This window comes from Tinamus guttatus, unplaced genomic scaffold (assembly GCF_059628265.1).
Source record: "Tinamus guttatus ecotype Peru unplaced genomic scaffold, ASM5962826v1 Tinamus_guttatus_pri_ptg000470l, whole genome shotgun sequence".
Lineage (NCBI taxonomy): Eukaryota > Metazoa > Chordata > Aves > Tinamiformes > Tinamidae > Tinamus > Tinamus guttatus.
The window spans coordinates 3,468,613-3,483,344 of NW_028289004.1; the positions used below are offsets into that span (position 1 = coordinate 3,468,613).

The window sequence follows — 14,732 nt, forward strand, 5'->3', positions numbered from 1 at the left end:
GCTCTTACGCCAGGAGCTTGACATTAAAGTGACTGCAAAGGCAGCAGCTCTGCAGAAAAAAGAATGACTGTACTTGATTTGAGAGGAGTTTTGAAACAAGCGTTTTTTTTCTTTGCTAATTGTAAGTCTGAAGCTGGAGCTTCCTGCAAAATAATGGGAATGCAAAGCATTTGTGGGAGACAGACTTCAAAAATAATAATAAAAAATGTCACTGTGGGAATTACTCTGGGTCCATCCTTGCAAATATTTGTTTTACTATATTCCTTTTTTTATAAGTATGTTCCTTGGCTTCTGCAAGCTTGCAGCTTTAAAAAGAGAGGAAAAAAGTTGTGGTGAATGTGCACCCTAATGTGTTTTGGAATAAAACTTTTCTCCCTCATACTGGAGTCTGACCGTGGAAATGTAAGTGACTTCATTTTTTGACTCTGCTTTGCTCTCTCCCCTTAGCTCTCCTTTGTTGCTCCTTTCTCAGAACACTAATAGAGATAAAAGAAGCTCAGGCTTCTTATCCAGAAACTGCCATTTCTTCGTGACTGCCCAAAACAGAGCACCCTTGGCAAGACCCGCACGTTCTCCTTCCAGGCATCCAGGAACACTTGTGTTTCCAGGGACTCTGCCTTCAGATGAGGAGAAATCGGTGCGTTGTATTTGTTTGTCATTTCTCTCTCCTCACTGCTCACCTGCTGCTGCAGCGGGATGTGCTCAGGAGGAGGGTGACGAACGGGGCCGCGCGGACGTGGGGCTCTGAGCGCGCGGGCTGCTGGGGGCAGCCCCTCCGAACAGCAGCGCACGCAGCAGGAGCGAAACCCACGTCTGTGGCTCCGGGACACGGGCTCAGGCGGGAGACAGTCTGTGGTGAAGGATCCTTTTCTCATTATAATATCCATATTTCATATATATATATATAGAGAGAGAGAGAGAGAGACACTGCTGTAGACTCCTCATTATTCAATATTTAGATTTGTTACTTTCTGTGAATAAATGTAGCTGACACACAAATCTTATCAGATAAGCTTAATTAAAATAAAAAAGGTTAGAGTGTTAAATCAGTTTGTAGTCAGTCTTTGAGGCTGTTCATACCCTAACCTTTTGTATCATCTCCTCCCAGTGACTTAAAGGTGACTTAAATGACTGAATCAGGGGGCAGCAGGCGTTACCTGCTAAAAACATGACCCGGTCAGAAATCTCACTACAGGAGCTGCAATCTGTTCTCTAGCTAATGCCTTTCATACCTTTTCCTTGCCTCTTTCACCCCAGCTCTCCCTGCTTCCCTTCCATCCCAAGGCAGCAGGCACGTCACCTTGCTCCTGCTCAGTACAACCAGGAGAGCTGATCTGAAGGCTGTAATAAGGCTCCTTAGTGCTGTGATGATTAGTGTAATAATTCCTCCTTAGTGCTGTTGTGATTTGTTTTCTTGCAATTAATGATTTTAATGAGATTAATGATTGTTTTCTTGAAATTAATGAGTACACAGACATGTACGAGTGCTTTCCTTTAAGAGCCTTTCTTTCAGAAGAAACCTTCAGTTCTGCCGGCGCAGGGTCTCGGGCTGATGGGTGCTCTGGCATCGCAGAGGTGCCAGAGGACCCGTGGTAACGTTTGCTCGGGGTTGTCAACACTCCGGCTTCCATGGGCTTCCTGCAAGGGACCTGCCTGCCTCTCCTCTTGGGCTCTTTCTTTCGGTGGTAAGAAGCTTTCATAGGGGAATTTTCCATATGGTGCTTGGGCTGGGAGAACCAGCTCCTCAGAGAGCATTAGTTTGGCGCTCACCTCCAGAAAGCTGTTTTCTTCTTGCGTGATGCAGACCTGGTTGTGTGGTGGCTCTTCTGTTTCTAGGTGCTGGTGAGCTAAAGGTCAAGCTTTAGTGGTGGGAAAAGAGCGGTTTTCCCTTCCTTACTTGAGAAGAGGTGTCCCCATTCACAACCCTACAGTAATGTCTGAAAACCGCCGGCCACGTGAGGGGGCCGTGTGACGTGCAGGCTGACCAGCTTGGCCGGGTGTTTCATGAACACCCCATCAACCACTTGCGATGTGTACAGAATTTGGAGAAATGTTTCATGAGGGTGCTCAGTAGAGCTGCCACCGCTCAAATACACAATGAATTTCTAAACTTCTGGGTCTAGGAAAACAGTTGAGCAGTTAAACAGATGCAAAACCAGAAGTTACCTGGGTACTTTCCTGCAGATATTTCATGCAGTTAATGGAAGAGGTCCATTCTGCTGATGGCCTTGGTCGTGTCACCGCTCCTCACGTAAGGACTGGCTGTTTCATTTGGCTTCTGTCTTGTTTGTGGTACTCTGTGTAATGTAAGCTTATCTGTATGTTCTTAATGACAGTTTGCCTTGAATGCCCAGAAAATGGAACAAAATGTGGCAGAGGTTTCACCTGGTGGCATTGTCTTTTTTGCTGCTGTTCCTTGTAACGTTGCGGACAGCCTGCCACTCTTTCCTGGTGGGTCTCTGTGTTCTCAGTGTGTGTTTGGTGCGAGTCCGTCCTTGCTGGGGGAATGCAAAAAGAGACAGTTTCATATTTTATCTCAGCTCATACTGGTTAATTATCCATTGCAATGCCACAAGCAGAACACTGTTAAAAATGAAACTTCGGAACTTTTAAAACTGAGAGTGCAAAACATATTAACTATGGACAAATAGTGCAGTAATTCCTCTTCCTGTTTCTGTGCATTACTTCCAAAATGAAAAATGGAGAGGCTTGTATAGCTTGCTCATGTTCAAAGCTGGGCCCTTTGCAGCAGTCAGGAACAGATTGTAGTTAATCTACTCTTTCCAAGGTGGATAGTGGCTTTGTGGTTCACAGTCACTTTGTTATTCATTTTTAATGAAAAATACGACTTGTTTGTGGGAAAATATAATCAGAGGGGGATAGGAGAGGGTTAAAAAATCCATAGTGTGCTGAAGAGACCATCATTTATTGTAACAAGGCTGTTCATAGAGGTCGAAATACACATGTGACTTCGTGTGGTGGCCTGCGCTGCCACGCAGCAATTTCCCCTGGAGCGTTTCTGCCGCCATGTGTGGGACACGGGGGTCGCTGCTCCGAGATAACGGCAGGAGGAATCCGAGGCCGGAGCACGGTTGGGCTGGAGCACGGTCGGGCCGGCGCCACCTCCACCGAGGAGCTGCAGGAGAGCGGCCGCCCCCTCCATCCCTCCTCCCGTCACGGCCTCTGTCCTAGTACTTGACGCAGGTTGGGCTGCAAAACGCCCCCGTGCTGTGGAGACCGGCCGTCTGCTCAAGGCCTGAGCGGTGAGGGGAGAGTGTTTGAGGGTCCTCAAAATCCTCCACAGCGATCGCAGGTTTCCTGCACAAAGCAGGGGAACCAGGGAAAGGGAGTCAAGCTCTGAAATCGCTCAGGCCTGTTTTGGCCTTTTCTCTTCAGATCGTGTTTTGCCTTTCCCTGGCGCTCGGAACTCCTCTCTGGGTGAAGGCAAAACGCTCCCTCGCGGCCTCGTGCCCCGCTTTAGTTTGCTCCTAGTGGGCATAACCTGGCCAGTGAGTACGCGACCGGAAAACGCTCCTCACGCGGGCAGAAGCGCGGTTCTGTCCCAGGCCCCCACACCAGGGAACACACTTGCAAGGGACCAGACTGGTGGTCTGCAGGCGATGACAAGAAAACACGCACTGCTGCCGCCCCATCACGAGCGGCAGCAACAAGTGCTGTGGAGCTCGCGTGAGGAAGGAGCCCGCGGAGGCCCTGGGCTCCCGGCACCGCGGCCGCTCGCTCCTGCGCAGCCAGTGCCGACGTGGGCCCCGCGGGGAGGCTCCTTGTGCCTGGGCAGCTCCTGAGGAGCTGAGGTAGCCGGTCCGGGCCTCCCTCAACCAGCGCCTGAGGGATTGTGTGGGGTGGGCTGAGGAGGAGGCTCTGACGCTGCCTTGCGGTGCTTGCTGCTGCTGTGGGTTGGCTCCGCCTGGGGCAGCCTGCGAGGCTCTGGCCAGGGGATCAAAGGAGGGTACTCAGGGAAAATTAACAGCAAGGTTGAGCGTGGAGGCTACAAAGGGTGTCGGGGAACCTATTTCATAATGGAGCAAAAAAGTGATGTTTTAGAGTGGAGAGAAAAAAGAAACTGGAGAGAAAAAAAATGAAATGATGGAAAGAAAAGTGTGAAAAAACAGTCTGAGTTGGAAAAAGGTGTTGGCCCAACCATAACCTGGCCACGAATATGTGTTGAGGCAGGAGAATTGAAGATTTTTCTTTGAAGAGCTGCGTGTGACGTAGCAGTCTGCTGGTGGTCCCAGTTACATGCGACACCCAGCTACATGCATGAAACTTTGTCATAAGAAAGAGTTTTGCTGCTGTCCTGGTCCCGAGTCCCCCAAGGGCTATCGGATATTTTTGTGTTGTGCGTCTGTCTGCTCGGGCCCTCCGTGCTCTCTCAGGCTGAGCTGCAAGGCAGTGGCCTTGATTTCCATTCAGGCCTGAAATACTAATGCTGCCCCTCTCGCAAATGCCAGGAAAGGGTTTCCCTTCTGAGCTAGAACGGCGAATGGATAGAAAATATCAACGTGTGTGTGTTTGGGAGACATGTTATCTGAGAGGAAAAGATAAATCTCTTCTAGGTGAGATCAAAACAGATCTTTATCCTGGAGTGCTGGGCTCACTTGTATGAGAGGGACATGGAGCTACTGGAGACAGCCCGGTGTGGATAAGGGGCTGTAGCATCTCTCCTATGAAGAGAGGCTGAGATTGCTGGGCCTCTTCAGCCTGAAGAAGAGAAGGCTGAGAGGGGATCTGATCAATGTGAGTAGGTACCTTAAGGGAGGGTGTCAAGAGGATGGGGCCAAACTCTTTTCAGTGGTGCCCAGTGATAGGGTAAGAGGCAATGGCCACACACTGACACACAGGAAGTTCTGCCTGAACATGAGGAGAAACCTCTTTCCTGTGAGGGTGACAGAGCCCTGGAACAGGCTGCCCAGAGAGGTTGTGGAGTCTCCTTCTCTGGAGATCTTCCAAACCCGCCTGGATGCCGCCCTGTGCCACGTGTTCTAGGTGACCTTGCTGGAGCAGGAGGGTTGGACTAGATGATCTCTAGAGGTCCCTTCCAATCTCACCCCAATGGTGATTCTGCGATAGATCTATTGCTGTTACTTGACCATGGTGTGAAGCTCACTCATACTGCTGCAAGACCCAGTTGCTTCTACCTTTTATTTCAGGACAGAGAAAGTGTAAGTTAATAGTGATCCAACAGGATGACTTTTAAATGTAACAGGGAAGGTTAGCAAGAAGAGCAATAAGAGTAAGAAAGAGTATAGCAGTGAATGGGTCGACAACACCAAGAATATACTCAAATCACCTGTGTCTGTGTGTGTCTGTGTGTGTGTATACACAGTGTCTAAAAGGCCTGTGGGGAGACACCAGCTGGAGCAGGTTCCTCTCCATGGCGCTGCTGAGGCAGCCCTGCTGCTGGGGTGGCTTCTGAGGCCCTGGTCCTGGGCACGTGCGAGGATCCATCTCCTGTCGCACAAGATGCTGCTTAAAGCAACCGCGCATCCCTCTGTAGTAACACAGCTTGCGTTAGCAGGGAGGATTTTGGTGTGGATTCGGTGCCTTCAAATAGTTTCTCTGCTGTGCAGAATGACTTTGAAATTTGTCCTTAGTCTGTAATTAGAAATGTCTCAGCTGGGAAGTCCTAAACCCTGGTCTGCTGCTTGAGCTTCTGCCTGCCTGAGGCGGGACTGTCAAAAAGGAGGAAAGAAAGAAATCTCTTCTGCAGCTGCTGCAGTATAAACTTTTTTTATCTTACAGAAAGGAGAGGGAAAAAAAGGGTGGAAGAGCAAAGCAGGACAATTTATGCATCGGAGTGAGTTGGAGGAAGAGCCCAGGCCAAGGCCCCGTGTCAGGAATTGCACCCTAGGCTATTGTTTTTTGGGGAGTTTTGTCTAACTCGGGTGCAACAAAATAGCTTGGCAACAGCAGCATCATAGCTCCTGCTACAGGGGAAGCTTCTCAGAGTGAAAACAGGATGGCTGCAGAAGCGCTGCCTTTTTTCCCCACCTAGAAGTAAAAAAAGAAACAGAGGTGGCGGCCTCGTTGCGCTGTGCTTGTGTGGAGGATGGGGGGAGCCGGGAACTGGCTCCTGGAGTTCCCAGGACACACGTTCCCTCGTGCAGCGGGGTGGGATGTGGGTTTGGCAGCGCTTGGGCCTTGCAGCCCCACAAAAACAAACGTGAGCGGGGCCCAGCAGAGAGGCGGTGCTGCCGGAGCGGAGGGAAGGGCCGGTCCCCGGAGCAGCCGCGTGCGGGGCGGGCTGGGGAGGCCGCCCGATGGGGTGGCCCCTGGGGCGCCGGGGGGCAGGACGGGGGTGACGAGCGCGGGGCCCCCAGCGGGGCCGCGCTGGGGCTTGTGCTTGGGCAGCCCTGCACCGAGGAGCCCCCGGCTGCTCTGGAATGAAGGAGGCAGCCGCGTGGTTGTACGCTGTTTATTTTTCCTATGGAGTTTGACTGATAAACGGGACTGAATTAAAGCAACACTCGAGAAAAATAAAACCCAACCATGACTCAGAAGTGCAAAATCGCCATCCGTATGTCCAGAGACGACGAGGTTCAGATCTGCTGGAGACAGCACGTGGATACGGGTGTCTGTACCAGCAGGCAAAGGCTTCCGTTACGGATACCCTAGACGCAGAGGAGATGCCTGGTACAGTAATATGGCTTTGTCATGGGGCGGCCACCTGCGACTCTGAGAAACTTCAGTTAAAAAGAGGTCATTCTGGTGAGTTTTTCTCCAGGCTCTATTTGCAAGTCACAGATGGTGACGGTTGAACGAGGGCTGCTGAAGAGTGAGCGCTGTGGAATTAAAACCAAAAGGCAACTTGCAGAGCTGCATCCTGACGAAACGCCCCCCGCCACGCTCCTGTTGGGACGCGCTCTTGTGTGCCGGGACGAGCAGCAGCAGAGAGCGCTGCCCCCGCGGTGACGGTGGGTCGTGATGGGAAGACTCAGACTCGCCAAGGTCAGTAAAGCTAACGAGCGCGTCGCAGGTACGAAATAACAGTGTTGGGTTGCCGAAGGCCGGGGGAGGTGGTAACCGCATCATCCCGCGGCCGAGTGCGGCCTCCTGCGCTCCCTCACGAACCGGGGCAGCTCCCCCTGCCCCCTGCTGATGTCTCCTGTGCGAAAGGAGTCGCCGCCTCCAGAAAACAAGTCATGCCGTGAGGTTTCCTCAGTCTTGCCGTGTCCAGCAGACGCCTTCGCTGCCATGGGGAGCAGGTTGGCCCAGGCGGGTGCCGTCGAAGGTGCAAGGGGGGCCTCGACGGGGCCCACGAGTGAAGGGGGCCGTGCGGCAGGGGGAGTTGTGCCCCTACAGAGGTGGTTAATGGGGCTGGTGGTGTTGGGGTCCTGTTATGCTCTTCAGCAGTGAGAGCCCTTGTATGTTTTTAGGAGTGGCTCGTAAATGTTGCCTGTGTCTTCAAAATCAGTATTTCTCACACCCAGAAACTCCTCCTTTACTTTGCTCCCTCCACCACGCCACGCTAGAGACCAAAGCAGAAGTTCGGGGTAGCTGTTGAGGCACAAGGAGCACGGAGGGAGATGAGATAAAGCCCAGGGCATTGGCACGGCCTGCCTGCGCGGAGGCTTGGCCAACACGCGCACGGCAGCTTGGCTCTGCTCCCGGCATTTCCCAGCTAGGTAGCTCTCCATTCCCGACAGATTGGGTTTGAAAGGAGACATTTTATTTCCTGTGCCTGAAGGCTGTTTTTGCCGTGGCACTGCCATTCCTCGTGCACTAGCGGTGCTCTGGGTGCAGCTGCACCTCCTCCCTGCATGGGCCATGACACCTGTGTGCCGGGTCGGGAATAGGGGCTGGCACCGCGTCTCCTACCAGCCATCCTGGTGCGGAGTCCCCCGCCGCTCCGGCCTGGCCACAGCAGCACTAACAGTGAGACACAGACAGGGCTTGCACAAAGGTTTTATGTTTCTCGGCCAGCCCCCGGCACCGGGTCCGGCAGGCGCTGCTGGGGGCGCATCCCGCACCATGAGGAAGCGGGGGTGGGACAAGCTCTTCCTGAGATCCCGTCCCGGGCCGTGCTCCGCTCCGGGTGTGACACCTTCTCCCAGAGCGCCTTCCCGGCCATCAGAGATACCCCAGCTGTTCCTTGCACCTCTCCTCCCCATCCACTGGTTGAGTTCATAGCTTGTTCTTCTGTCCCATGGTTAAAAAATATATATTCTCATTTTACTTTTCATCCTCGTCTCCCTCGCTCATGCTGCTGAGGGAGGCGGAGGCAGCTTTTGGAGAGGAGGGAGGAGAGGCTTTATTGAAGAGCCAAGGAAAAGGTGGAGATGGAGAACGGGAGGGCGAGCGGCCTCGCGTCGGGCTGCTGGTTGGGCTCTGCCTTGGGGAGAAAGCCTGGAGCATCCGCCCGCTCCGCTCCTGGAACATCTGCTTCTGTGAAAGCAAAGGGAGAAGGAGACCTTTGAGCGGCGCGGCATGGCGCGGGGAGCGGGGTCTCGCCGGGGAGGGCTGGCAGCGCGGCGCTGCCGCTCGGACGCGTGGCCCAGGATTGCGGCGCCCCTCGCTCCACCCGTCTGCCCTCCCGTGCTCGTGACCGGCTGCTCTGGGGCTTTGGTCCTGGTTACCTACGTGTTATTGGCCTCAATCAAGCAGGGGGAGCTTCCTCTGGCTGGCGCCAGACCTGAAGTTCAGTCTGTGTCCCCAAAAGCTGGTTCTCTGTCTAAACCCCCCATGCTGCTCCATGCCAGGACCTTTTCCTCTCGCTGGGCTGGGGCAGTCGCATCCCCAGCGTTTCCCGGCTGACACCGTCCTCTGCCCCCTTCCCTCCTCCCGGCCGAGGGATGGGGGCAGCCCCGCGCCTGCCGCTGCCACAGGAGCCAGGGTGCCCCCAGACCTCGACGTGGCAGGAGGGGAGGAGTGTCAGAATTCAGGTGTCTGTTAAACAGAGAAACGAGTGTGAAGCTGCATATTCTGCTCTGCGTTTTATTGCCATTTGCTTCCTAAGGCTGAGCGGGAATGGGCCGGAGCTGGTGGGCTGCTCCGCGGTGGTGCCAGACGCGGCCTCGCAGGGAGGCTGTGGGTCTGGGTTACAGGAGATGTGGCAGAAGCTGCCCAGCTGCTGCAGGCTTCGGGATGAAAGAGAAAAAGCTGGGGGCCTCATTTCTCCTCCTGGAAATGGGGAACAAGAACACTGAACCTTGCTCCAAGTCCTGGGAGGACAAAAGAGGGGCCCAGCTCAACGGGAAGAGCCAGCCCAGGCAAAGTTCCTCTGCCCCTTGGCTCTGCCCCTTGGCCTGTCAGCAGCATCATCCTGCATGTTGCCCTGGGCCGGCCTCTTTGGGCAGCAGAAACCCCCTTTCTCAGCCTGTTTTCATGGTGTGGCTCCTCCCTTCCCCCTGCAGTGACACTGTCCCATCATGTCCTTCCTCACTGTCACGGAGCACGTGGCTGTCCATCCCCCCAGCCCGCCTTGGAAGCCCAGGCGATAAAGATCAACCACAAGCAACGTGGCTGTAACCCGATGAGCTCCCTTCCCTAATGTACAGGTTTATCGTGTTGATGCTGGGTAATTCCAGGCCCTGCTGCTGGAGGAGGTAGGTGGGATTCATCCAGCTCCACACGTGCTGTTTTCCTCTATGCTGCACTCCAGCCAGGCCGGTAGCAACACCTACCAACCAACCAACTTCTCAGCAAGGGGGTGCTGAATAAATAAAGTCAATGTTAACAGATCATTTGAACTGCAGAAAGGTTGGATGAGGCTGGTCGCGGGCACAGACAGCAGGAGACTTTCAAAGCCTTGGCTCAAGCCAGTTCAGACACATCACAACAAGGCAGGGAGACGATACCCTGCGCATGGCAAACTTGCTCCTGTGCAAAAATTGTACTGCCCCTTCCCCTGCAGCCGCCCCTGGCTCCCTGTTGGGATGCACGAGGGACAGGGCCCTTTGCAGGTGCTGGTTTGGGGCCGCAAGGCAGCTGGGCTGAAGCGGGGCACAGTCAGCTGCGCCGTTTCTCACTGCTGCAGAGCTGGGTGTCTGCCTGGGGCCGGGTGCAGCGTCGGCTGCGCGAAACCCTCGGAGCCGGATCAAGGTTTTGTGCCTGAGCGGCAGCGGCTGCTGTTCGGCACCTCCGGAGTCGCTCTCAGAGGAAATACGCACAGACAAGGGCACAGGTGGCCAAAATTACAAAGAACTTATGTACATCTTTACAGTCTGAAATCTGACATTCTGACCTTTTCCAGAAACTGATAGCTTTTGTGGGTCCCACAGCCCTTACTTTACTTTTAGAAAATTGACGCTAGGCTGAAGTGTATTATAATAATTATTTGAGAAATAATAATAGGATATTAATGGATGCAAATTACTGATCTAGAGATCTCATATGCCCATAACACTTCCTGTACTTTTAAATGTCAACATTAAAAGCCAGATCTAACTAACAGCGATACAGTAAATTAATGTTAATAACGGTTGTGACACTAATAGCAAGTTACTGCTATTTGGGAGGAAAAAAAAAAAAAACAACCTTGTGCCAGACTCAAACTCATTTAAAAAAGATGATGAAACTGACAGCACCTCAGCTTACTGTCACCAAAGCTTTCTTTTTCTAGAACAATGCAAGGAGATTTCTGATTTCACTGCACCTTAATGGACATTTTCCTAGCAAACATCCCTGTGATGGCATCAGGTTTCCCACGCTGGCAGGTACACTAAATCATAAAGGAAGCAGGAGGATTCTCCTTCCCCCACAAAGACCTTTGCAGAGCAGATTTTCTGTAATAAATGGGGTGCTATAAAAAAAAGTTCTAAAAAAATGTAAATGTCATTGGTATGCAGTTGGATCCGGTAGAGGAGAGGAATGAGACCAAGGCTTTGAAATCCTGTCTTTGCACAGCACAGCTCATCCAGCCTCCCATGGTTTCCCGTGATCCACGAGCTTCCCTAAGGCAGCCCCTCTGGCCGCAGGGTCCCCTCCGCGCTGCAGCCACGCGGCTTGCCTGGCATCTCGGGAGCAGCCTCCTGGCAGAGCCCTCTGCGGAGGTGGCCAAGCTGGCACACCTGCACAGAGCTGCTGACCTCCTTTCCCCGAGGACAATAACGCACTGCCACCGAAGAGCAATTTGCTAGAGGAGCTAGATACCTGCACCACTGTGACAGGCACTGCAGAGACAGCCCTTCTCTTGGCGTGGGACAGAGATGCAGTCTCTGTTCTGGAGCCTTCACAGAGTAATTTTAGGTATTTCTCAACTGAGTAGTTAAGCAACATGATGAATGACTGATCAAAAGGACTGATGCCTCACAGGAAGGTCAGGGGCCTTTTCAAGCAACTGAGCTGCTAGGTTCGCATTAAGCTTTGCTCTGATTTCAATGTAGCAAAGGGAAGTGCAGCAGGAAAGCAAACCTTGCAAAGGCCTGGCAGGTCATGTAGCTCTCAGAGCTGAAAGATGGAGCCCAGGGCACTTCTGGGACTCCCTGGCTCACTGGCACCTTGCCACCAACTTACAGCATGGTTCTGGCTTGCGCAGGTCAAGCCTTGGTGTTTCTCCTCAAGGCTACACTGTTATAAACTCTCACCTGGGTATCTTTGGCAAATTGGCTCTGTGGAGCCACACAAATCAGAGGACAGCTTCGAAAGTGATTTGGTTTTACAGAGTTACCTGAGACTCCTCTGCAGGCACTGAGATGAGTTTGGCTACTCTATGTGTAAGATCATTTTCAGAATTTTAAACCGGTATTTTTGAGAGAGAGGGGACTATCACCTTCCCTTGCTGAGCCCAGAGAATGGCGAGAAGTTAACAATCACACAGCTTTTCCCTGTTCCCCCCCATCCCAGTGCATAGTTTCTCCCTGCTGTGTGCATGTGCTCCTGCCGGCTGCTGAGGGCAAGACTGGTTGCTGCCGTGAGGCACTACCACTGAATGCACTAAAATACCACAGCTCACTTCACCCCGGACCACCACCCTGGCAAATGTTTCTGCAAACATAAAAGGCAGGAATCATCCCCAAGAAGCAAGAGAAGCAGCAAACCCTTCCACTGCAGTTTTGGCAATGTGTTACTGGGCTCAGCAAGCAGGTCTGACGTGATCCTGCTGCGCTGGCTTGGAAACCAGGGACTGCAGCAAAAGAATCTGCTCTTGATCTGCGTTACAGAGGATAAATAAGAAAGACTCAGATTTCCTGGGATGGCAAAATACCTACCCAAGCTCCGTCTGGTCCAAACAGCTCTAAAAAGTTGCCAATAAATTCCCTGGACTTTTCTTCCCATTTCTGAATGAGGTCATGGCTCTTCTCCTCCACCTTGTTAACAAATTCTTTTGATTTTTCCTCTACGTTCTTGACTTTTTCTTTCATTTTGTCCACTTGGTTTTGAAAGCGGTATTTCTTCTCCTGTTTTAAAAGTGTGAACAGAGAGATTATTATGTAAGGACCTCATAATAATTCGCCACTGAAAGAAGGGAAGAAAAAAATCATTAAGATTACTTATGACCTTAGTTAAACATTCCCATATCATATTTGAAAATAAAAAATTAATATTGTAATGAAATACAAATAAGCACATGTTGAAAAAAACTTATGCTCATCATTTTTTTTGTGTTTTAACCACTACAAGAATCTTTCCACATTTTCAAACTGGCTGGACTTCTTAAAAATTAGGTAAATCTTGTTATGACACAAATGAGGAAGTAACAGCTCAAACTTAGTAGTACCCAAGGCAAGTTTCCCTGTGTTTCCTTGCAGAGCATCCCAGTGCTGACTTGCCATCACGGCTTGCAGCTTGGCCCAAAGTGCCTCTTTGGCCAGATTTCTCATGGCAGAAGACGACCTCTGGCACCTACAACTCTGGATAACATGGGAGCCTCTGCCTGTAACAGAAAGATGTGCACAGGCCAGTCACTTGTAGACGGCTAACTTAACAGAAAAGAGAGCAGACTCCTAATTGCTGAGTGCTACAGAAGGAAAAAAAAAAAAAAAAAAAAGGGAGCTGGAAAGAGATGGTGCTGTTAGGGAGCTCCAGTCTGGCCAAGCTCGAAAAATACTTGGGATTGAAGGTTTTTGTCTTGAAACTTCTGCTCCTCAGAAGTAAAGAACACAGCACTCACTAAAAAGGTACCTGAAGATGTAACAACTCCTGCAGAAGCACAGCTCACTGTCAGCTTTTAATTTTCTGTGATTTTTAACTGACTCTTTAATTTACTTCTAACAAATATGCTGTATAGTTCCACAGTAGTTCATGTCTAGCTGCTACAGTGTGAGTGCTATACTCTATATAGCAGCTTAAGGAGGCCTTTGGCTCAGATATATGCAGTACAGTCTTCTGACTGCACAGATTTTGCTGCTTATGTGTTACTGTTTTCTTTTTGCACTTGCTACATCTACTGCTGAGGAAAGAGATGGAGCTGGGGGTTATTCTTGCTCATGTTCCTCTAGAAGAACTGCTGAAAGCCCAATGGTAGATCTTTATAACAAAAACATGCAGAGCTTGGTCTCTATGTCTCAGGTCACGTACAGAAATGTTATTTTATATTTCAAAAAATCACTGAATACAATATTGAAAAGAAAAATGTAGCCATACAAATACATATACCAAAACAGTGAGCATTTACATGCCTGTTGTACTGGCACACCTCACTAGCAAATGCAGCCTGTCATTCTGAATCTGAGAAGCGCTGACGATCAACTCGAGAAAAGCTTAAAATGCCCTTTCATGCTGACTCTCCAGCATGTAAGCACACTGAATTAGAAGTTTAAAATATACCCACGATATTTTTCAGCAGTTTATGTTCAATGCCAAATGCTTCACAGAATTAACACTTCCATAATATTTTACAGATGAAAAGGCAGCACTTCAAAGCAACAGCAGATGCAAACATTCAAAGTGACTCGGGGACATGTCTTTGCCCAGCAAAATCAATAAAACCTGAAGAAACCTCACTTGCTTTAACTACACCAAATAGCTAAATCTTACTTTAGCTATTTGAGAAATCAACTCTTTTTTATCTTGAAAACGTTGTTTTTTTTTAAAAAAAAACACAAAAAGCCTCTGGTGAAAAGCAATATTTCTTTCTACATTTAAATTACTATAAGCTAAATAACCAAATGTCTGGATATATCAGTGTCTTTGGTTTGGGAGGAGCATAAGTTATGTAACATTTTCTTAACCTCATAACGGCTAAAGAATATATCTGAGAACCCCAAAGGGAAGTTTGCATCCAGAGTGCCTTAATTTAATGGATGTTTGCAATTGGGATCCCTACGGGTGGAATATTTACAGCAGGAAATTTTAAATATATCGGAAGCACTGAACTGTACTAGAGAGACGTAGAAAAGAGAAGCATACTGACATAAATATTTATGTACGTCCTGTGTTCTTAAAATAAGAAGCAAGTAAACAAAATACTCACAAAATGACACAACTTAGTCTGCCATAAGGGATTTCCTAGTTCCCAAATGAAAGTCCTCTGTGGTGGAACCCAATCACAAGGAACTTTCAGTAATGTGGGTTTTCCACAGGCCTAACAGTTAAGACTTGAAACAGAAGATAAAGTACATTCATTTCTGCTATATATTTTTTCTTTACTGGAGTATAAGGTGCAGTTCTGTATGTGAAAGCTGCATAGTCTGAGCTGTTACCTTCTGTGAGCAATCCTTTTAAGCGGCACCCTTGCCCTACCAATTCCACTGCATATTGTGATTTCTAATCTCTTCAGTGTCATTTAGACACTGCCTTCCTAACAAGCTTCCCCGTGTTTTAAGAGGCTTCTC

The 14,732-nt window shown here is 50.2% G+C and overlaps 1 protein-coding gene across 1 annotated transcript in view; it reads right to left on the bottom strand.

The window, feature by feature from the left end:
* Positions 1-8,104: 8,104 nt before the first annotated feature.
* The window catches only part of PCYT1B (phosphate cytidylyltransferase 1B, choline), a 28,865-nt gene continuing 22,237 nt past the window's right edge, over positions 8,105-14,732 (bottom strand). The window contains exons 7-8 of the mRNA XM_088532761.1: positions 12,168-12,356; positions 8,105-8,403 (exon numbers count right to left, since the gene is read on the bottom strand). Coding sequence (XP_088388887.1) covers positions 8,191-8,403; positions 12,168-12,356 — 402 coding nt within the window. The 3' untranslated portion in view covers positions 8,105-8,190. The remainder of the gene's footprint in view (positions 8,404-12,167; positions 12,357-14,732) is intronic.